General features: G+C 32.4%; 1 protein-coding gene and 1 long non-coding RNA gene across 2 annotated transcripts; both read left to right on the top strand.

Moving 5' to 3' along the window:
• The first annotated feature begins 8,296 nt into the window (after positions 1-8,296).
• On the top strand, positions 8,297-10,744 carry LOC134705015 (uncharacterized). Its single transcript, XR_010105462.1, has 3 exons — positions 8,297-8,377; positions 10,029-10,101; positions 10,612-10,744. It is a non-coding gene; the product is annotated as an uncharacterized LOC134705015 (long non-coding RNA).
• Positions 10,745-10,788: 44 nt separating this feature from the next.
• LOC134705700 (protein SpAN-like) lies at positions 10,789-16,665 on the top strand. Its single transcript, XM_063564420.1, has 7 exons — positions 10,789-10,803; positions 12,558-12,684; positions 13,283-13,399; positions 14,668-14,777; positions 15,260-15,378; positions 15,715-15,860; positions 16,631-16,665. The coding sequence occupies exons 1-7, from the start codon at positions 10,789-10,791 to the stop codon at positions 16,663-16,665; spliced, it is 669 nt and encodes a 222-aa protein (XP_063420490.1).
• Positions 16,666-23,568: the final 6,903 nt, after the last annotated feature.

Here is a 23,568-nt window from a genome sequence, read left to right on the forward strand (position 1 = left end):
TTTTATTATATTAAGACATCTTAACACACTGCCTATCAACTATCAACAAATATTGCATGTGAAAAGCCACGACATCACACAGTGAAAACTAATTTAAATGAGAAAACTAGCAATACTATGTAAGTTACAACTATCGAAAATTTTCCTTATGTCGGAACTACAATATCCTTTCCTTTTTCACGAATATGACCTACCGAATTAGACTATTTACAAGATTTGTAATAATATAAGCAACACGATAGGTGCTACATGTGGAGCAAAATCTGCTTGCCCTTCTGGAGCACCTGAGATCACCCCAATTTTTTGGTGGGGTGTGTGTTGCTTAGTCTTTAGTTTTCTGTGTTGGGTCTTCTGTACTATTTTTGTCTGTTTGTCTTTTCATTTTCAGCCATGATGTTGTCAATTTATTTTCTATCTATGAGTTTGATTCTCCCTGTTGTATCATTCGTCCCTCTTTTATGTAGATTCTTGAAAATTATTTAATTTAAATTGTTGAAAAACCTCCACGGAGGAATGCCAATATATCGCCAAAAAAAAAAGCAAAAAAAACCTTGAACTGTAACATAAATAATATAATGTAAAAGTATGTTCATTTTAAATTTGAAACAAATTTGTTTTTCATTTTTGTTTTTGATTGCCCTCCTGGTCTTTTGTGTATCTTCTTTGAAATGAGATTGTTAGATTCAATTGTGATAGGAGGGTATTATCAGTAAATATTAAAATTTGTGAATATACTTAAAATATTAAAGTTTTTAAAACTATTTAATGATGATGATTTGATAAATATGTATTGTAATTTTTGTCCTCAATGCTCTTCAACTACGTACTTTATTTGGCCTTTTAACTTTTTTGGAACCGAGCGTCACTGATGAGTCTACTGTAGACGAAACGCGCGTCCTATATACAAAATTTAGTCCAGGTATCTATGATGAGTGTATGGACATGCTCTGAGTTATGATGCTCATAAACGGTTTTCTATCATTTAAACATAGGTGGCCTGTTGCAAGGCTAAATTTCTGTCCCTATCCAAAATACCCTCATTTTCCAGTGGCAGTCCAAAATACCCGACCATCATCCCAGATGGCCTCTATCGTATCAACCTACCTATTGTATTTATTGTGAATTTGTTCTCGTCCCGAATATGCATGAAATATTTGCCACTGAACGTTAAGCAACCAACAATCCATCAATCAATCATTTAAACATTTGGTCGTTCACGTTCTAGAAGTAAGTTATAAATAAAACATCTGGAAGTTGAATTGCTGTCAACTGTTTAATTCGTCCCAATACTTTTGTCGATTTCAATTTCATTTTCCTATATTTGCTTAAACGTCTAGGATTTAAAGTTTTAGGGTTTTAACGTTCCCCACTTTAGACGCAATATATACGAAATATTTACATTGAACATTGCATCGATAAAATATTCCTTTTTGTACATATCAAAGCGGTTTCTGATGATATACATTCTCTTTGGCAGAATCACATGTTACATTGAAATTGATATGAAAGATTTGTAGTTGGTTTAGATGTTTTTATAAAAGTCACCTTCAAAATATTTTTACTATAAAAGAATAACAATGACTAAAGTGATACAATAGCACAGTAACCACATAATGATATTTTTGCATGTCTGCGTTTCTTTTCATTATTACCATAATATAAAAAACGAAGATTTGGTATGATTGCTAATGAGACAACTGTCCACAAGATACCAAAATGACACACATATTAACAACTATATTTCACCGTACGGCCTTTCACAATGAACAAAGCCCATACCGCAGAGTCAGCTATAAAAAGCCCCGATATGACAATTTAAAAGAATTCAAACGACAAAACTTACAAATTTATTCATATAAAAAATGAACGAAAATGAGATATGTAACACATAAACAAAGGACAACCACTAAATTACAGGCGCCTGACTCAGGACAAGATACATTAATAATGTGGCGGAGCTAAACATGTTAGCGGGATCCCAGCCCTTCCCCTAACCTGGGATAGAGGTATAACAGTACAACATAAGAACGAACTATAAAAATCAGTTGAAAATGGCTTTACTTATCAAATGGACAAAAATACAATAATGAAATTGAGAATGGAAATGGGGAATGTGTCAAAGAGACAACAACCCGATTAAAGAAAAAAACAACAGCAGACGGTCACCAACAGGTCTTCAATGTAGCGAGAAATTTCCGCGACCGGAGGCGTCCTTGAGCTGGCCCCTAAACAGATATATACTAGTTTAGTGATAATGAACGCCATACTAATTTCAAAATTGTAAACAAGAAACTAAAATTAAAATAATACAAGACTAACAAAGGCCAGAGGATCCTGACTTGGGACAGGAGCAAAAATGCGGCGGGTTTAAACAGGTTTGTAGATCTCAACCCCCCCCATATACCTCTAGCCAATGTAGAAAAGTAAACGCATAACAATACGCACATTAAAATTCAGTTCAAGAGAAGTCCGAGTCTGATTTCAGAAGATGTAACTAAAGAAAATAAACAAAATGACAATAATACATAAATAACAACAGACTACTAGCAGTTAACTGACATGCAATAACCATATTAATGACATTTGTTTTCTGTTTTAGCCCATTGGACGTCATATCAAAGACAAAACAAGAGCCGTTGCAGACAACTTAGATTACCATCCATTCCCTCCTTCTGTGAGTGGTTTTCCTTTAAAAATTTTAGCTTATGACAACATTTGTATGCCAATTGAACCCATCAGCCTTGATAACAAATATAAAAGTAACGTCTAGTGATATGAATATAAAAGAACAATATTTAATATATGATGACGGAACACTCGCATTCCTTTCCAATTTGATTTCTTAAATGTACATGTACATGTTCCAGTCAACACAAGAAACGATACACAAGTTTGAACTTCGAGTTATCATGAAATATAAAAATTTAAAAAAAAATCTATTTTGTTATCCAATGAAAAACATTCAATTACAAAGCAAATGCAAATGATGAAAAGAATTTGACCAAAATGGAAAGTTAGAAAGTACCGAGCTATTGAGGAAAATGATGACAAGAATCGGAACTTTATTTCTAAAAAGAGAATTAGGCATTCCAATATCTACAAAGGCATTCAAAATTTCAAGCAGGCATTGTTTAGGTTTAAAAGTGTTAATACCAGTATCATTATTCACATTTTTCGAATGATATAATTTTTTCCTTATCTACATAGCATCTTCTATTTCTATAAACCGGAGGGAAAGTATGATACAAAAGCCAAACAAAAAAATATAAACGAGTCTAAATTGAAAACTACGTTCAAACATACAACTCGTCTAAACATCAACTCAACAATGTTAGATCTGTAAATTTGCTTTCGCAAATGTTTTGTTCTTCCCTCTCCGGGATTCGAACCCATGCTACTGTAATTTCGTGACACCAAATCGCCTGCACTGCAGCCGTTCCGCTAGACCACACGACCACCTTGGGTATACAATAATAAAGCTTTCGGTGGTCGTGTGTTACCTTTCCTCGTCAGTTTTATCTAGAGGCGTACTACAGTAAATTACATTTAAGGCATTGAGATGTTATTGTTACAGATCAGCTCAATTATCTATAGTAAAACATCCTACAAATTAATGCAAGATACAGTCACAGAAAATAATTATATTTATAAGTACGTCTGAGTCAGTGACAACTCTATTACAGATTTATCCATCGGATCACCAGCAATGATGGTGATACATGGCTGTGTACATTATGTATTCAGGTATCTTTCGTCCTTCTTTTATGTATATACAACTCGTCTTAACATCAACCCAACAATGTTAGATGTGTAAATTTGCTTTAAAACATATTTACAGATCTAACATTGTTGGGTTGATGTTTAGACGAGTTGTATGTACATAATGTACACAGCAATGTATCACCACCATTGATGGTGATCCGATGGATAAATATGTTGTAGAGTTATCACTGACTCAGACGTACTTATATATATATATATATATATATATATGTATACAACTTGTCTAAACAGCGGATCCTCAGCAGTGATGGTGATAAATAGCTGTGTACATTCTGTATATACAACTCGTCTTCGGTGTTGACATGAATATCAATTATATGGTCATTTTATAAATTTTCTGTTTACAAAACTTTGAATTTTTCGAAAAACTTAGGATTTTCTTACCCCAGGAGTAGATTACCTTAGCCGTATTTGGCACAACTTTTTGGAATTTTGGGTCCTCAATGCTCTTCAACTTTGTATTTGTTTGGCTTTTTAACTATTTTGATTTGAGCGTCACTGATGAGTCTTATGTAGACGAAACGCGCGTCTGGCGTATAAAATTATAATCCTGGTACTTTTGATAACTATTTACACCACTGGGTCGATGCCACTGCTGGTGGACGTTTCGTCCCCGAGGGTATCACCAGCCCAGTAGTCAGCACTTCGGTGTTGACATGAATATCAATTATATGGTCATTTTATAAATTTTCTGTTTACAAAACTTTGAATTTTTCGAAAAACTAAGGATTTTCTTACCCCAGGAGTAGATTACCTTAGCCGTATTTGGCACAACTTTTTGGAATTTTGGGTCCTCAATGCTCTTCAACTTTGTATTTGTTTGGCTTTTTAACTATTTTGATTTGAGCGTCACTGATGAGTCTTATGTAGACGAAACGCGCGTCTGGCGTATAAAATTATAATCCTGGTACTTTTGATAACTATAACTAAACATCAACCCAACAATGTTAGATCTGTAAATTTGCTTTCTTAAATATGTTGTTCTTCCTTCGCCGGGATTCAAACCCGTGCTACTCAGATGTATACATCAAACACAGTTGAATGAATCTTAGGTCAATTTGAAACAAATCGATTTTTATTGCCGCCTTGTAGTCAGCACACCGTGTCTTATTATTAGGTATTGTACCCGTCAGTTCATAGTTTGTTCATGTGAGTAGGCGAAACATATTTCAATTTTTGTCAGCACCCTCTAACCTTCAATGACAAAAAATATAACAATATGAAAAGATAAAGCATTGTCGTCTAGTTCCGAAAAAACGGCATGTCGAATATCCCAAGAGTATAAAACAATAACTGCTTTTAGAGCTTGTTTAGATAATGCGTATTTGTGCTTAAGAATAATGTTGTAATTAGAATTGACAACGCAAAATTGTAACCTAGGTTTAAAGTATTGTGTAGCTATTTAACATTGTAAAAGAACAGTAGACGAAAGAGGGTGTCTAAAATATGAAACTCAGAGAATAGTGAAGAGAGTCAAACATTAATGGGACTATTTCATATTGATAAAATCATATATTGTTGAATGAAGACGGATATGTCATCTTTGTTCAACATTAATCCGCAACTGAACAATTCCCCTTATAATGACACCGTATGTAAGAATCATGGGTTTTGATTGTTTGATAGAAGTGTATTTTTCGCCAATTTACTGTTTTCAATGAATATCTTTCATTTTTAACGTCGCCGAGTTATATGCGAAAAGGATATGCCTTTTTTACCCATATGCCGTGGTGTTTGCCAAAAATACTCTATCCGACGGGACGCTTGTAACGTCACGATCATCAATGTCTTTTGAACACTAACACCCGGTGTAACTAAACAGATTTAGCATGTTCTTGATGTGTATTTGCCAAAAAAAAAAAAGTCTTGAGAATGAATTTCCCTCGACTTACGGCTCGCGAAATTTAACATGTTCTCAACTGCTATTTTTTGCAAATACCCCCTCCTTAACTTGATATATCTGTTAAATGTTTTGTATTGTTGATCGATATTTGAGCGCCTGTCATACGTTTGACCTTTGGTTCTGTGCGATCATTTTAAATTTTGGTTGTTAATTTCTTTCGAGGTATAGTCTGGCCTCAATTTTGCTGAACTGGTATATAGTATTGTATAAGGGTCAGCTTAGTCCGCCCTGTTTGCATGAGTTTTCGATGACCGATACACTGATTTGTTCAATTATTCATTAAGTAAAAGAAAATAACAACCATAACGAATTCTGAGGAAAATGCTCTGTAAAAAAAGTTGATTTAACCTGGCTTTATTGCGAGATAAACCTCTCACTTATGTGCTAGACGATCAAATTCAGATATAATTGCAACAATGTGTGAATAAAACAAACAGACATAATAGGTGAAAATGTAAAAAAATAGATGTATAACAGTCAACAATTTGGAATGATCTTAAAAACTATAAAAATATGTCGACATAGAAAAAGATAAAGATTGCTAATGCTAATACATAAAATAACCAAAGATACAGGATTGAAATTTTTCTCGTTATAATCTTAATCTCGTAATGAATGTAAATGAAATTATCACATGAGTTAAAGGGAACCGGTAGAAAATTAGCTTTCTGTTTTCATAATTCTAATAGTTTTATTGCAGGTATATATTTGTTTCTTTTTTAGGATCCATCTAAGAGAAATTTTGCCCGGACTTTTAATTTTTGGCCGGACGGAATTGTTCCTTATGAGATCAATTCAACGTTTAGTAAGTTGATTTACATTGATGACAATTGCAAATGAATAATTTACAGGTCTTAAACTGTACATTTTATTATATTTTATCATATACATACTTGTACATATATGTATTATTAGATACCAAATGAAACAATTAAACCACAAAAAGATGACATTTTGTATAGCTTTTGGTTTCCAAATTTAGTCAACTAGTCAAGTTGTCACACATTCAAATAACGTGTTCCCTGTTCAATATGAAAATCAATGATTGCATAATTTAAATACATGGTGTATACATGATTACCAGTTAAACAATCTAATATGAGGCAGGCGTTACCTGTGAAAGGACACGAAGTCCGTATCAAATGCATTTTGTGTAATTGATACGGACTTCGTGTTCTTTCATGTTGGTTCTATGTTACTCAAAGTCTCCTGACAAAAGAGACCGGAAATGAAATAGAAATAGTTTTCTGCGTAGATGCGGAAAAATGAAACAGTAAGACAAAAGTTAACGATTTTGTGTTCATTAGTTCATTAGAAATTACATTTTTTTTAAATTTTTTTTAATGATTTTTTTTACTGTTAAGGGGGATTTCGCCCACTTATAAATGTATACATTGTTTGCATTAAAATATGGATTTATGGAATTACAAGTCTTTGACCCGCCGCAGATTTTCATTTGAAACTCCGCGGAGTACATTCGAAATATTTTTTATTATGACAATACAAGGAGAAGATATTTAAGGACAATACAAACTGTAATTCGACGAGAAACACGCAATACCAAGGTCACGTTAATCAAGACGTAGAACTTACGGTTCCATATTCGTATTGCAGGCTGTTAATGTCAATTTATCGATAGTGTCTTAGATATTGCAATTTCATATTCATGGTATAATTTTTAAATTTATTGATTGCGTCAAATACCCTAGTGTAACGTTTTTGAAGAGAGCATGGCTTTTAATGCAATCATAAGAGACGACACAGAGGTAACATTCAGATGAAATCAGTACAGTTTAATTTTGAGTTTATTCTATTCCTTCTGGTAAGCTTGGTATGGTATTTCCCAAATCAGTTTTTAAACGTCGGCAAATTCTTCTGATATTTTGAAAATTTGTCACCATGAAGCATGTATGTCAAAATTTAATGTTTCAAATTGATTGAATATGTGCCGATGATTTTGATAATTGATTTTCACTGCGAAAGTTTGCAACATATATTAACCTTAAACCAACACTTATAGTCTTAAAAACAACTAATGATTTGATCATTCGACAATCGAACAGACCCTTACAGTTCTATCTCTAGGACATCTTTATCAATTTATATAGTTCAGTTTTTAGTTGATATAATTTATAATTAGTCTTTATATCTAATTAGTTTTGTTTGTTCGGCTATTTATTTTTTCTTGTTCTTTAAATTCCTTTATCTATTTTCTCTACATTTTATAGTATTTCAAACACAATATTCTGATATATAATAATTCTAATATTCGACAATAGAATAAGGACTCTTAGTTTTCTAGGACACCTTTATCAATGAATATAGTTATATATTTAGTTTATCTTATTCATTATCCTTTTTAATACATTATTAGTGTCATTTTTTTGCCGATGTATAATTGTGTTGGCATTTTTTACAAGCAAAATACTGTTTACTAAATCATTTCAGAAAACGTCTTTGGCATATACGCCTTATAGATAAAGCTTAACCCCAGTAGTTTCCTTATTCCCTCTCCTTCTGTAAAAGCCACCTAAAACATTAAATTATGAAGACAATTTGTGTATTTGCAGATGCTAAACAAAGAATACAAATTATTGATGCAGTAGCAGAGTTTAATAAAAAAACATGTGTAAAGTGGATACCATATGACACCAATACTCATATTCACTACGTTGAATTCATAACTCATCGGTGAGTTTATATAGGAGCATTATTCCATTTGTCAAAGATTCCAATAACTTATCACTAATGATAACAAAAATCAAAAATCAATACCGCACCGTATAGCAGACTACATACACCATCATTACCCGACTCCTGTAACGCTTACTCTGAGGAAAGCAGATACCAGAAAGTCTGATTTTGTACAGGAACAACATGTGGTTGGGTTGAACTGGTTGTACATGCGTCAAAACCTTTCACTTTGTCTTCATTTATTTACTTTAAGCACACACTGAAATATTTTCACAGTAAGGCTATGAATATGACGACCGCTAGCTTGAACATAGAGTAAAAACAGCCACATAATTTTGTAAAGAGAACCACATTGTATTCGTCTCTGCAGGAAGTTGAATACGTTAAATCTGAAAAATTTCCAGCCTTTTTGTTATCTATTTCTTAGTTATATCAATTCTAAGAATTTATGAAACTCGGTAAATATAAAAAAGAAGATGTGGTATGATTGCCAATGAGACAACTATCCACAAAAGACCAAAATGACACAAACATTACCAATTATAGGTCACCGTACGGCCTTCAACAATGAGCAAAGCCCATACCGCATATAGTCAGCTATAAAAGGCCCCAATAAGACAATGTAAAACAATTCAAGCGAGAAAACTAACGGCCTTATTTATGTAAAAAAATGAACGAAAAACAAATATGTAACACATAAACAAACGACAACCACTGAATTACAGGCTCCTGACTTGGGACAGGCACATACATAAATAATGTGGCGGGGTTAAACATGTTAGCGGGATCCCAACCCTTAACCCTAAAGGCTTAACTCATCAGATAGACAAAAAATAAAAGTGGACGTGGCCGGGTACTTATACATCCCGACACAAAAAGACACAATGAATAGATCTGAGAGCACTCGCAGTTATCTGACAGCTAGTTCAAAGCCATTAACAACCAATAAAAAAATCATGCCTCTCAGACTAAGCCTGGTATTCTTGATAGTTATATCCAGGCTGTTTCGGTGATCAAATCGTAACAAAAATTGAATCTCTGAACAAAATTCTAAATAGTAAACTTCTACCAAAAACGAAAAACCACAAAAAAGCTGAATTCCGCGGAAAAATTCAAAACGGAAAGCCCATAATCAAGTGGCAAAATCAAAAACTCAAACACTTCAAACGAATGAGCAGCAGCTGTCATATCTTTAAAGTAAAAAACGGTGGTTTAAATCTCGTTTTATAGTTAACTAAACCTCTCACTTGTAAAATTTCATGATATAATCCCAAATTGATTTGGAATTAAAGACGAAAACTTTTTGCTACAGGTAAACAATGATATAATAGATTTAAACATTCGATTTACAGTTAGTTCTCATGAGTATACACGAATAGTTGTCGCTATTTTGTTTATTTTTTTTTATCGTACATCATCTTTGAAAATAGCCCTTCAAGATGCATCAGTTTAAACGTTCCAATTTTAAACGGACTGTAAGAACTCTGTCCAATACCACAGTAAACCATGATTTAACTGTGATAACTTAAGGACACCTAATCAATGGTGAACACTAGTATATCTCGTTATTTAATGCCTGTTAGAGCTTTATATACAGGTTTTTATTCACACCCATACTTTTAATCATTTGATTTTTTACTACTTGTAGAAAATGCTTTTCGTATGTTGGTAAAATTTCGAAAAGTCCACAAATAATAGGGTTGGCCAACAGCTGTGTAAACGTATGTATTGGACATTTATGTTTTTGTTTCTTTGACAATAAGGACAATGATTATTTTCATTGTTATTCTAATTTCATATAATATGATTTACATCAAGGAATACAATTGTCTTTATATCAGAGAAAGGCAAAAGACACAAAGGAACATTTAAATATAACAATATGTCCTTTTCAAAGCATTATATATAGTTTATAATTTCATTTAAATGAAAATCTTTCAAATAATTGAAATGATACCTAATATTCTTAAAAAAAAAGAGAAAAAAAAGACAGGTATGAATAGAACTTATAGAAAGAGCTCGAGTGTAATATTATCTTTACAGAATTTAGATTTTATCAAATTCCACGAGGAGAAAAAACATAACTTCAATTTTGATTTTGTAAGTCCGTGTTCATTTGTTCAAGGGGGCGGGGGATATCCCTGCAAATTAAAAAAATAGGACCTGATACTATGAATGATATAATGGTTCAATTTCCTATGATATTTCATTATATATTGTTACTTTTACAGCAAGGAACAATTATGCATGAAATGCTACATGCCATTGGTTCTTGGCATGAAATGGCTCGAAAGGACCGAAACAACTATATGACTGTTGATATGCATAATGTTATTCAAGGAGCGGGATCTAACTTCTATGTAAGACAAACAAGTGACCTTACTCCTTTTGATCCAGCATCCGACATAATGTATGGTGTGTATGTAAGTCTTATTAAGAATCAGCATTTCTTTTTTATTTTCGGGTGTCTGTTTCATTGTTTCTAAGAAAAACATCCCATTTATAAATCAGTCAGAATTCTACTTCGTCAGAGTTATATCCCCATTACGCAAGTTAATGTTTCAATCGTAAATATCGGAGCCATTGTGAGGATGACGCACTGCCAATTTAACTCCTGAAAACCAATAAGTTTACCCACATATCACCATTACGATCCTTATATACCAGTTGTATTCTAAAAGACAATATATATACTAGCTAATGAGCACCAAATAATGTACTTGTTTGAATTAAGTCAAATAGGAAACTTATTTCTAATCGATTGTCATCAACATTTTAAAAGAAATTCAAATTAAATTCAGTGGTTGAAGACTATAAACCCGAATTCTCACATACGATTTCAATATTTTTTCACGAAAAAAGCTTTGCGGACGTCCTTCGATAGTTTTACTGTCGCAAATAACCGTTTACCTGTCTCCGCTACGCGTCGCCAGGTAAACTAAATTTGCGACAGTAAAACTGCCGATGGACGTCCTAAAAGCTTCAAATACAATACAGTTATCACTTAATTACCCTATCTGACCGATACGGGGGCTGATGTAGGCCTTTCGTGATTTGTTTTTATCAGAATTGATGTAAAGTCCGCATTTATCCACTTTCGACATTGAACATTATGTAAGATTTGTCAAACTTAATTGATTTGAAACTCAGCATAACAAAAATCTAAATTAACATTGTTATATGGTAATATTCAAACAAAATGTGTATTTTATAAATCCTTATATAAAAAGATGTATAACAAAGTCATCCAGATGTATCACTAAATATTGCTCTAAGGTTCCCCCATAATTGTTTTCTACAGGAAAATATGTTTTTAAAAATTTCCTGACTATAGGAATATTCAATAAGCTGTTTCCTTTTAAAATATATTGATTCAATGTAATCCTCCGGTGGAGCTAGTAGTAAGTGATTTTTGTAAAAATTACACGACAAACTGGAAAATATTTAATTACAATTTTGATATTTTGGCGGTAATATTAATACTTTGATTTAAAACTCGCTTTCTAGTCAGTGTTGGCATTTCGTATATCAATTTAAATTTGAGATCTAAACGACAGTTTGCTTCCTTCCTTAACACAGATTGACAACTTCAAACTAGAACCTATGACAAACGTTATGATATCAATTTTCCAATATATCATCAACTGCTCAGCAGTAAACTGCCACAAAGCTTGCTATATTATTATATGATGCTCGCATAATGTGCATGATTGTTTATTGAGACAAAGATCTAAAGTCTTTAGAAAAGATAACAATAGTTTAATATGTAACATGACATTTTAACTGGTTGTGGCGGATCGCAGATACTGTATGCATAGCAGGGAACGAAAACAGTTTCGACCTATTATGTTTCGCTTTTTTTTATAGAGTTTATAAGATTCCATTTGGTTATAGTTTTAGCGCCGCTTTGTCTTCTTCATGGATTTCCATGTGATGAGGCTTGATAGACTACTGTTGCCTAAGAAATATTGCATACACGTGGCTCTTTTTAATTGATCGATGATATTTGTGTTTCTTTCTTATTCATAACACAAAAGTGCTAAGTTGATAATATTATCATTAATTTCTTTTTCCCTCATAATTTTATTTTGTTTTAGATGCATCAATATTTTTTGTAATAAAATGAATAGACTGTGATTTATTTCTTTAAAGGCAGCATATTTTTTACTGTTTTTAGTCATTCTCAAAAAATGGAGATAAAACCGAATTCTTCCATGACTGGAGACAGGAATTTCTTGCAGGAACTGGTAAAACTCTAAGTTTTTATGACATTGCTGATGTTACTGCAGCTTATGGATGTACTGGTAAGAGAAAATCGTCAATAATATTGTTAAATTGTTGAAAGATATAACCTATGTCAGTGTTTATTACGTGTTCTGTATGAGTGGTTTTACAATAAAAACTCTCTGACAAAGTGGGTGATACATGATATGTAGATACGTAAACAATTATTCGGATTCATTTTTACAGTGAAGTATTTTGAATGTTTCGAACCCTCAATGATCAGAAAATTTACCGAAATGATTAGAGCAATGCAAAATGAAACTAAAACCGAAGAAAACACATCAACTATGAGAGGAAAAAAAACCAAAAAAAACCACCATACATACCATAAATAAAGGTATCTCCAAAAAGAAATAAAACTTTCGAACATATTTCTTATTTGTTATTTGTTATGTGTTTATAGTGAAAAAAATGTTTGCAAATGTTAGAGATTTCTTATTGGCATAGCTTCTTAAAAGATATAATTCTTTTATGTTAAAATTTCAAACGATATTTTTGTAATTGGTCTTATTTCCGCATTTTCAGTTATTTTATAATTTAGAAAATAAGGATCATGAGGTTTCTTGCCCCATTTTTCAAATTTATCCCAATAACATGTTATCTGTACTTCTATTTTAGATTCGTGTGTCTCACCACCTACCTGTCAGCACGGAGGATTTGTTGATCAAACATGTTCATGTGCTTGTCCTCCAGATTTAACTGGCACTGTTTGTCAACAACTTGATCAAAGTAGTTGTATGTAAATTCTGAATGTATAGTGCCTTCACCCGTAGTGTGATGCATTGAACATTTTTCTTTTACATATATAATGAAATGAAACATGAAACATGAAAACTTAATTAAACGCCTATTTCTACATATACAATATGTATTCAATGGCGTTGTACATAAATGACATATAAAATACAAAAATACTAAACAAAAATACAATATGTATGTACAATACCAAAAATTGAAAATTTATACTGTGATACACAAGAAAAAAGTCAGAAAAGTTCAAAATAATTTTGGAAGTACAATGTCTTCAACCGACATTTAAAAATATCCAAAGATTCAGAGTTTCTTGCATTTGTACCTAGTTCATTCCACAATTTTGGCCCAATAGTACTAAAGCTTCTATCTGAAAAAGTTTTCTTTTTGTTATATGGGACTGCATAACAACCAATAGATGACTCTGACGACCTTAATGAACGTTTCGACACTTGAGGATTTAACAAATTGATCAAATATGACGGTGCATTACCTACATGACAGTTGTACATATATGTTAAGATTTTAAATGTAATTCTGGCTTTGATCGGACGCCAGTGTAAGTCAAACAATGCCTGCTTGGCACTGTCATACTTAGAACGGTTTAACACAAGTTTGGCACACATATTCTCGTATATCCTAGTATCCAGTGTTTTCTCTTTCGTGAAAATAAAACTTCAAATAATTCCTGCTTCAGAAGTACTTTAAATTTATGCATGTATCATCATCTGGAACACTCAAAAACAAAAAATTGAATGTAAGGAATTTACAGATAAGGAAAAACGCTAGAAGCTATCTGAATAAGGGAAATAAAATGAATAGCACAGTCAATTTAAGTCAGTATTGCCTGATTGATTTGGAATTGTAATTTCTTAGTAAATCGTTATTCATCAAAGTGGGGGTTTAGTATTAATATATATTCTATATTATAATAGTCATGTTAGTAACTAGACACCGACTTGAGCTGATGATACACCCGGAAACTAACAGTCTTCCAGCAGTATAATCAACCCAGTTAATAAATTTATTCATAGATTTTTGTAGCATTGGGATATTATTTTTCATGTATGGATAAAAGTTGAAAAAAGGGTAAGATTTGAAACTTGAAAAAGTAATGATTCATAGAATTAACGCAAACATTTAAGATAAAAACGAATCATTAATTGATTTAGAAATTGATGTTGTATATGATAGAAACGGCGGTTATTTTGAATTATTGAAATGACATAGGAATGTATTAATACTGATTTCAGCCAATTGTGGAGGTACTATTAATATAGCAGGTGGTGAAACATTTTTTCTGACGTCACCAAATTACCCATCGAATTATGACACCGGTTTGAAGTGTGTATGGTTCATACAGGTAGGTATTGTTAAACAACTTAAATCACATAAAAATATATTTAATAGGCAGAAGTAAGTTTTGTTTTTATATGTGAGTATAGTATTGAATACATGTTAACAGAGGTATTTGTGAAGATTTCAGAGCGATATTTGTATCCTTTGATTATTACCTTTGATTAATGAATTTGATCTACTGTTAAAAATAGTTTCAGAGGTTCCTATTTTTTTTTTTAAAGATATAGCAACTGTTGTATGTAAATTATGAATACTATGTTTTTGGTTGTTCGGTGTTTGTCCAAGGCTCCGTGTTGAAGGCCATACTTTAACCCATATTTTATTTTGACTTTTATAAATTGTGACTTGAATGAATAGTTGTGTTATTGGCACTCATATCACTGCTTCTTACTTATATTTATGTAGACGAAATACACGTCAAGTTAAGCAAATTATAATCCAAATACTTGCTTGAATGGGTTATTTAAAGTCTTAATCATTTTACAGGGAGATCCTGGCAACCATATAAGAGCAACTGTTACCGATATGGATGTAAGCCATAACAAAAATACTTGCTATCACTGGATAGAAATGGTTTATTACCTCCTTGCCAACAAAGGTCCAGAGTACGTTATGTAATCTATATGTATGGAACAAAGTCATATAAGATAATTGCTTATGTTGTTAAATTAACAATGAAATTATTAAAATATTCAAACAAATATTGAAGGTGAATCTTACAAAGAGGCATAACACAGTCGCAGTCAAATTCTTATCGTTTAGAATGCTATAAGCGTGCAGAAATATGTAGTGAACTACGTTGTGACCTTCAACCTTTCATGATCATTGCAATTAATTAATTACTGATGTTCATTACCTGAGTTTTTTAAAAACAAATCGTCCAACAAATGATACTGCAATTTCTAAAGTTTTTATGCTTATCAACAGTGTTTTATTTTTAGGCGATGTGGTACTACGGACCATGAAGTCTGGGATACATCTTCCGAGGGAGAAATGAATACAATGATAATTAAATTTGACAGTTTTGTGGGAAGTGATAAGGCGACCGCAAAGGGATTCAATATAACATTAGAATCAATTGGAACAGGTCGGTTAAAAGTATATCTAATTATCGTTTTTGTAACTGTGGCCAAGTTGTTAACTATTTCAAAAAAGGCAATTCGTTTCCTTATATGATATTGTTTAAAATATGTTTTTGTGTATATGCGTATCATAGTATATTAAGATTATCTAAAAGTTCGGCAGTTTGGTAAGCATCACAGACACTCTAGGATAAAAGTGATCGGTATATGTCAAAGATGTGCTACATGAGCAAGGCCTTTTTATGAAAATACTATAATTCTTGTTGTGTTTGAAAGGGTGCTCAAATATCAAATATTTATCGATTCCTTATTTTTCGCGACTGGATTTTTTAATTCTCATTTCATGATATTATTCCATTTAGAGAATGTCATTCTTAAGAAAATATGACCATTTAATGGTTCTGCATTTGTTTTACTTAAAACCAATTGAATATGCACAAAATTGATTTAAAAAAAATCCATAATTGAGTAAAAGACATTGATTAAAGTTGATGCTTAGTTATGAAGTATATGAATCTAATAATCTCAATATATTTCAAATATCCGCATCCGTAAACTCTTTCAAGTGTTATGTACCCTTTGGAAAGTCTCAACTTTTTAGGAGCTTATCACATATAGTCTATACCAAAGTAAACAGATTCAATATATTTTTTTTCAATTTGGTTGACACGTGTTAAATAAGATTATAAGTGAAAAGCAAACACTATAACATTCCGTGCAAATAGTCCAGTAAATGTTAAAATTAATTTGTATGTATATGTATTTATTTTTACAGTCGGTGTTGATCAACAATACGATAGACAAAGATGAATGTTTGTGATATAATTGCCAATGGCATAATAATCTAACGTCCAATTTATACAATAAATAGCTATTAGAACATACTCACCCCTTCTCGTCCAATGGAAAGTCAGTTTTTCCCCCATAATTTTCATAGTACATGGTGTTCCATGCACTATGAAATGCTATATATGAATGACTTTTTATTGTCAGTTAATAATGAAAGTGAACTCTTAAAAACTGCACTAACGAAGTGTACAATCCCATCAGGCATTTTCCATTTGAAAAGATCTAGAGCCTACTGATTAAAGATAAAAGAACTAATTTAAAATCAAAACATTTTCATACATTTTCGAACAGTACACATATAAAAATAAACGAAAACAATTTGGCTAAGGATGTAGGTCAAATAAAATTAATTTAATTTATATACCTGACATTTGAGGGATTTTTTTTCTTTCAAGGAAACAATGCCAGACTGCATATTTAAAGTAAAGATTTTTTTCCGGAAAAACACAATACACATACATTTATCAATAAAAAGTAAGCATTAAATGTTGAATGGTCTGAATTTAAATATTTGTTTTAAAAAAAGTCAAATTCAAAAAGGGGATTTATATAAAATTGTGTTTAAAAAAAAATATAAAAAAATCAAGAGATATAAGTATTAAATTTTACCTGAAGCAGAAGAAAATCAATTTATCTACAATTCGGTCCTCACAAACTATGTCCGAGCTTTTTCATTCCATCTATTGAAATGATAATTATCTATGTTTAATATTTAGTTCATTTTAAAAAGTGAACTGTTATTAAGGTTTGAATATTACAATGGGAAGGATAATATTGTAAGGTCACACGAATGTGTGAATATGTTCAAACTGGTCAGACAACACTTGGTCATGTTTTATGAAGATTTAAGCCCTCGGCTTCGCCTTGGGATTAAATGTTCATAAAACACGACCAAGTATTATCTAACCTATAAAGAAGTCATGTTTTTTAAACACTCGTTACAATGATCACAGATATTAATAAATGTTATTTTTATTCATAGGATGTGAGAATAATCCGTGTGTTCATGGCTCATGTTACAGTCCAATGAACTCAAACAGCTATACCTGTACATGCAAACAGGGATTTATTGGAACCAACTGCGACGTACCCTCAGGTATGAAAAAAACACACCATACAACTGTATTATATGCAAAGTAATTATTAATTTAATATCGTATTAATGCATTTAATTATTTTGATTTCCAGACGAATACTTTATTTCACATATTAAATATGACATTTTTGTTTTTTAGTGCTGACATTAATTGTCAATGATATGGATATACTTATAAATTTACTGTTTACAAGTTTTTGAATTTTTTGCAACACTAAAGCTTTTCTACCTCAGGCATAGATCACCTTATCTGTAATTTGCAAAACTTTTATGAATTTTGGTTCTCAATGCTCTTCAACTTCGTACTCTATTTGGCCTTTAAAACTTTTTTTGGATTCGAGCGTCACTGATGAGTCTCTTGTAGAAGAAACTCGCGTCTGGCGTATTTACTAAAGTTAGTCCTGGTAACTGTGATGAGTTTATTTACAGCCACTGGATCGATGCAACTGCCGGTGGAGATTTATTTCCCCGACGGTATCACAAGCCCAGTAGTCGGCACTTTTTGTGCTGACATGAATTATCATTGATATAGTAATACTTATAAATTTACAGTTTACATTTTTTGATTTTTTTGAAATACTAAGGCTTTTCTACCTCATGCATAGATCACCTTAGATGTATTTGGCAAAACTTTTAGGAATTTTGATTCTCAATGCTCTTCAATTTCTTACTTTATTTGACCTTTTTTAATTTTTTTGGATTCGAGCGTCACTGATGAGTCTTTTGTAGAGGAAACGCGCATCTAGCGTATATACTAAAATTAGTCCTGGTAACTGTGATGAGTTTATTTATACCCAATGGGTCGATGCCACTGATGGTGGACATTTATTCCCCCGAGGGTATCATCAACCTAGTAGTCAGCACTTCTTGTGCTGACATGAATTGTCATTGTTATAGTTATACATATAAATTTACTGTTTACAAAATTTTGATTTTTTTGAATTACTAAGGCTTTTCTACCTCAGGCATATATTACCTTATCTGTATTTGGCAAAACTTTTAGGAATTTTGGTTATCACTGCTTTTCAATTTCGTACTTTATTTGACCTTTTTCATTTTTTTGGATTCTAGCGTCACTGATGAGTCTTTTGTAGAGGAAACGCGCATCTAGCGTATATACTAAAATTAGTCCTGGTTACTGTGATGAGTTTATTTATACCCAATGGGTCGATGCCACTGCTGGTGGACATTTATTCCCCCGAGGGTATTCTCAGCCCAGTAGTCAGCATTTGTTGTGCTGACATGAATTGTCATTGATATAGTTATACATATAAATTTACTGTTTACAAATTTTTGATTTTTTTGAAATACTAAGGCTTTTCTACCTCAGGCATATATCACCTTATCTGTATTTGGCAAAACTTTTAGGAATTTTGGTTATTACTGCTTTTCAATTTCGTACTTTATTTGACCTTTTTCATTTTTTTGGATTCTAGCGTCACTGATGAGTCTTTTGTAGAACAAAACGCGCGTCTGGCGTATATACTAAATGTAGTCCTGGTATCTGTGATGAGTTTTTTTAATATCTTATACGAACCATCTTTTTCTGCGAGGTAAAACAAAAAACTTTATATTATTCCATGAGATCACTTATTTTTAAATGCAGTAGTTAGATTGTTATTAGGTTATTTTTTTTTATTTAGTTATTGATATGTTAAGTGCTTTAATACTTTTTTATTGTTAATCAATGGATGATTTAATCACATGAAAAGTAAAATAACAACAAAACTGACCTCCGAGGAAAATTCAAAACGGAAAATCAGTAGTTAAAACACATCAAGCGAATGGACAACCTTCATATTTCTGACTAAGTACAGACATTCCTAAATGTAGAAAATGATGGCCTCAACCTGCTTTAGTAGCGCTAAACCTCTCATGTGTACGACAGTCGCGTTAATTCCGTTATTTTGACTAAGATGCGTGAACAAAGTGTCACAAATAGGAATATAACAACAACACGAACCCCAACAAAAACTTTGGTTGATTTCAGGTTCTCTGGGAATGTAAGCAGATCATGCTTCACATGTTGCACACGTCGTGTTGCTCATATCATTACAAAGCCATTGGACAGTCTTATTTGATGGGTCACATTCATGAAAAGGAAACATGATTACTATTAATAGAAAATTTGCATGATATATCTCCAATACATTTGTTAAACACAAAAGAGGCGGAAAATGGAAATCCTATTAATTTCGTGTGTCCGAAACGCTTCATGGTTTAACCTTCAACGTTATGAAGTATATGAAAAAAATGCAAGAGATACGTATGCTATATTGAAGACTCTTAAGACAAGAAACTGGCAATAATTAGGCAAATTAAACGGAACACGACAAAAGACGGACAATTACACTAGACACAACATAGTAAACTCAGCAACACGAAATCCCAAAAACTGGATTTTAGGTGCCTTTTGTGAAAGACTTAGCAAATCTTGCTAAACGCGTGGTACAATTTATGTTGTTCATGGTACGCATATTAAAGTCTCTTTTGGTGAAATCATTATCGAAGATTAAAGGAAGGAATTGGAAAATATCTTGTGCACACCACCAACAAAGACCTCATCTGGTTGCGTCACATCAACAAAAAAGTCTTCAAAACACGTTGCTTCTTACAGGGAAACCTGTGTAATGAATGTCAACAACAAAAGCATTCTTCATCTTAGTAAGACCAAAACAGTTATATGTTTCCCCGGTATGGGATTCTCCTAATCATACACGACATAGATCATGTACAAAGACGAACAGCTCGCTTTGTTTATAGTGGCTATAAAGCCCCAGCCACATAGTAAATAGACAGCAAGATACATAAAGACAACAATAGTATACCGGTGTTAAAAAGTCATAAATCGGTACTCAGAAATCATGTTTACAAACCATCACCGAGGGAAACGTATAAACTATTAGAGGAAAATAAAAGAACATAAAGAACACTAAAGTGCAACAAAAACAAATGCCATCGTACAAAAAAAACCTAACTTTTTGATATCAACTACCATACGTCTGACTTGGTACAGGCCATTTTAAAGGAAAACTGACCGTTGAACCTTGTCTAATGACTGGCAAAACAGTTCGCTTTACGACAATGTTAAAACATATAGCTGAAATATCAATACTGCGTGACAGTTAAACAATACAACACACACAAGAATATTCATCACAGAGAACAGCACAAACAAGAACAACAACGAAAAACAAAAAAGGACAACAAGTGCAAAAATAGTCCAGTATTTTACAAAATCCCTGATTTTTAAATTTCCCTGTAACATATATATTTGTTAATTAGTTTATAATTTATTATGAATACCTCCGAGTTTCCCTGGACTTATACCCTTGGTCTGAAAAGTGGCCACCTGTCTGTTTGAGATGCGCTAGAGTCAGTTGCACTCCATTGCAGAGTTTGACTCGAAAACGGGAAGAGGATGAAGAAGCTTGGTCGTAGATCTACGAGTCAGTACGTCAAATTTTGTCAAGGGTACGTAGGCAAATACTACCGGTTTTGTAGCGAAGCTGACTTTTCCACTATATATGGACAGTAGATTTGAATTCAAGAAACCGATGTTGATGACCAGTTTTGCTTGCAAACAAGATCATTGTTTTGTTTTAAATTCAAAACATTACTCAATTTCGGGTTCATGTTAGTCCATTTATTCTAACTCCCAATGCTTGTCTATTGTATATCATGACATGTTGGATATACTTTTGAACATGTCCTACCTTTAAATTATTGTATTTCGTGTATTTGAAAATTAGACGTTTTTGTCAGGTGAGAGTTATATACGATGTTTCAGCTACATGGTTTAAAAACAATACATACTTATGTCATACTCTTAACAAATATTAACTTTCGGTTTAGATTTGTGTTTTTATTTTGTTTTACAGTGTATTCAATATTCGAATGTACTGCAGAGATTGATCATTACTGTATGTTTGTTCAATCAACTGATGATAAATTCAACTGGGGCAAACGATCAGTGAGTACATATATTAATATTGTTTATAATTGTTGTTCATTTATACGAATTGAACATGTTAAAGCCTTTGTCGTTTAAAAAAAACCAATCGAACCTAACATCAATAATTCCCTTTAAAAAGATAGGCAATACGTATATCGTATGATAGCTTAACATTGTAAAACTTGCAGCAGTTACAACAGAACACAACAACAACCAACTACCGACATCCTCGTTGGAAATAGATAGACAAATAAAGGCAAAGAAATTCGAACAGCACGTGGTTTGAGACCTACTACAACAACCAACTTCCGACATCCTCGTTGGAAATAGATAGACAAATAAAGGCAAAGAAATTCGAACAGCACGTTGTTTGAGACCTACTACAACAACCAACTACTAATATCCTCGATGGAAATAGGCAGACAAATAAAAACAAAGAACAAAGAACAGCACGTGGTTTATAGACCATGACTTTGTACAGTCAAAAACTGTTGAGCGGTTAAAACCAGACCCATATTTCCCAATTGAGACTAGACATACGTAATAAACTGAAAAACATTGAATAGAACTTGCACATATCAGATACACAAAAGGATGACCACTTACTTGATCAGGTTGTGTACCATTTTCTTGCATCCATAAAATTTAAACCTAAACATGAACACTATTTAGATGTTTACTAAGACTTATGTGGTTGTATTATTTGATTGCTCTTTGAATTACTTTCATTTATTTAAAAGTGCAGCAAACCAGTTTTAAAGCGGTTTTTATAACTTTAGAATTCAACATTGTTAAAAATAGTTTCAGAGAAAACGATAAACGATGCAAGGATGATATCAACAATACCTGCGAATTTTTGGATGGTACGCTGTCTAATTTACAATCGACACAATCGACATGAACTCCGAAAGCCGTTGGACATGTTTCTCCGATATAATATATGGATCTAGACACAAAATAGACTAGCAAGGAATCATAGTGTTTTTGGCTTATTTCGAATCATAGAAAATATGGGTACCATCGTGTTCATAAAAACGAGGTTTTTCTCGTCTTAATTGGAAAAGAATTAATCTTTTTCAAGTGAAATTAAACAAACCAAATATGATCAGTCAATGATCAATTGATTTCAACCGAAATCACATCAAAGGTCGATGTATACGAAGCTAGTAATGTTCAGGTACGGACTATAGAATGTCTTGAATCTATCAAATACACTGAGCTTGTATCTATGATGAGCTTATTCTCGTGGTGTTTTGTCTGTTGCTTGGTCCGTTTCTGTGTGTGTTGCGTTTCGGTGTTGTATCGTTGTTCTCTTTTTATATTTAATGCGTTTCCCTCGGTTTTAGTTTGTTACCCCGATTTTGTTTTTGGTCCATGGATTTATGACTTTTGAACAGCGGTATACTACTGTTGCCTTTATTTATATATCAATATTAACAGTGTTATACAGTGATGCTACTGTCCATTGTGTGGTCGAACGCATGGTTCAATGCCAATCATCAATTCACTAATTCTTTAAATGCTATTTTTGTTTTTAAAAATAATCTTTGTTGCTGTTTATGCACAATTAAAGAACTCCAGATGCAAGTTATACTTACAGGTACCTGCCTTTGTGAAACAGACGTTTCGAGTAATTTAGTGAAATGTTGAGTTTGAATTCACTACGTTGAAAGTAATTTTATTCTTTTACAACCGTGGTTGTTCCCTAGTCTAAAACATTCCACTTTTCTTCAGGGTCCAACTAAATATTATACATATAGTGGAATAACGGGCGTGACTGGTCCTGGTGGTGCAAAAGAGGGATTTGTATATT

Source organism: Mytilus trossulus, chromosome 2 (genome assembly GCF_036588685.1).
Source record: "Mytilus trossulus isolate FHL-02 chromosome 2, PNRI_Mtr1.1.1.hap1, whole genome shotgun sequence".
In the NCBI taxonomy this organism is placed as follows: domain Eukaryota; kingdom Metazoa; phylum Mollusca; class Bivalvia; order Mytilida; family Mytilidae; genus Mytilus; species Mytilus trossulus.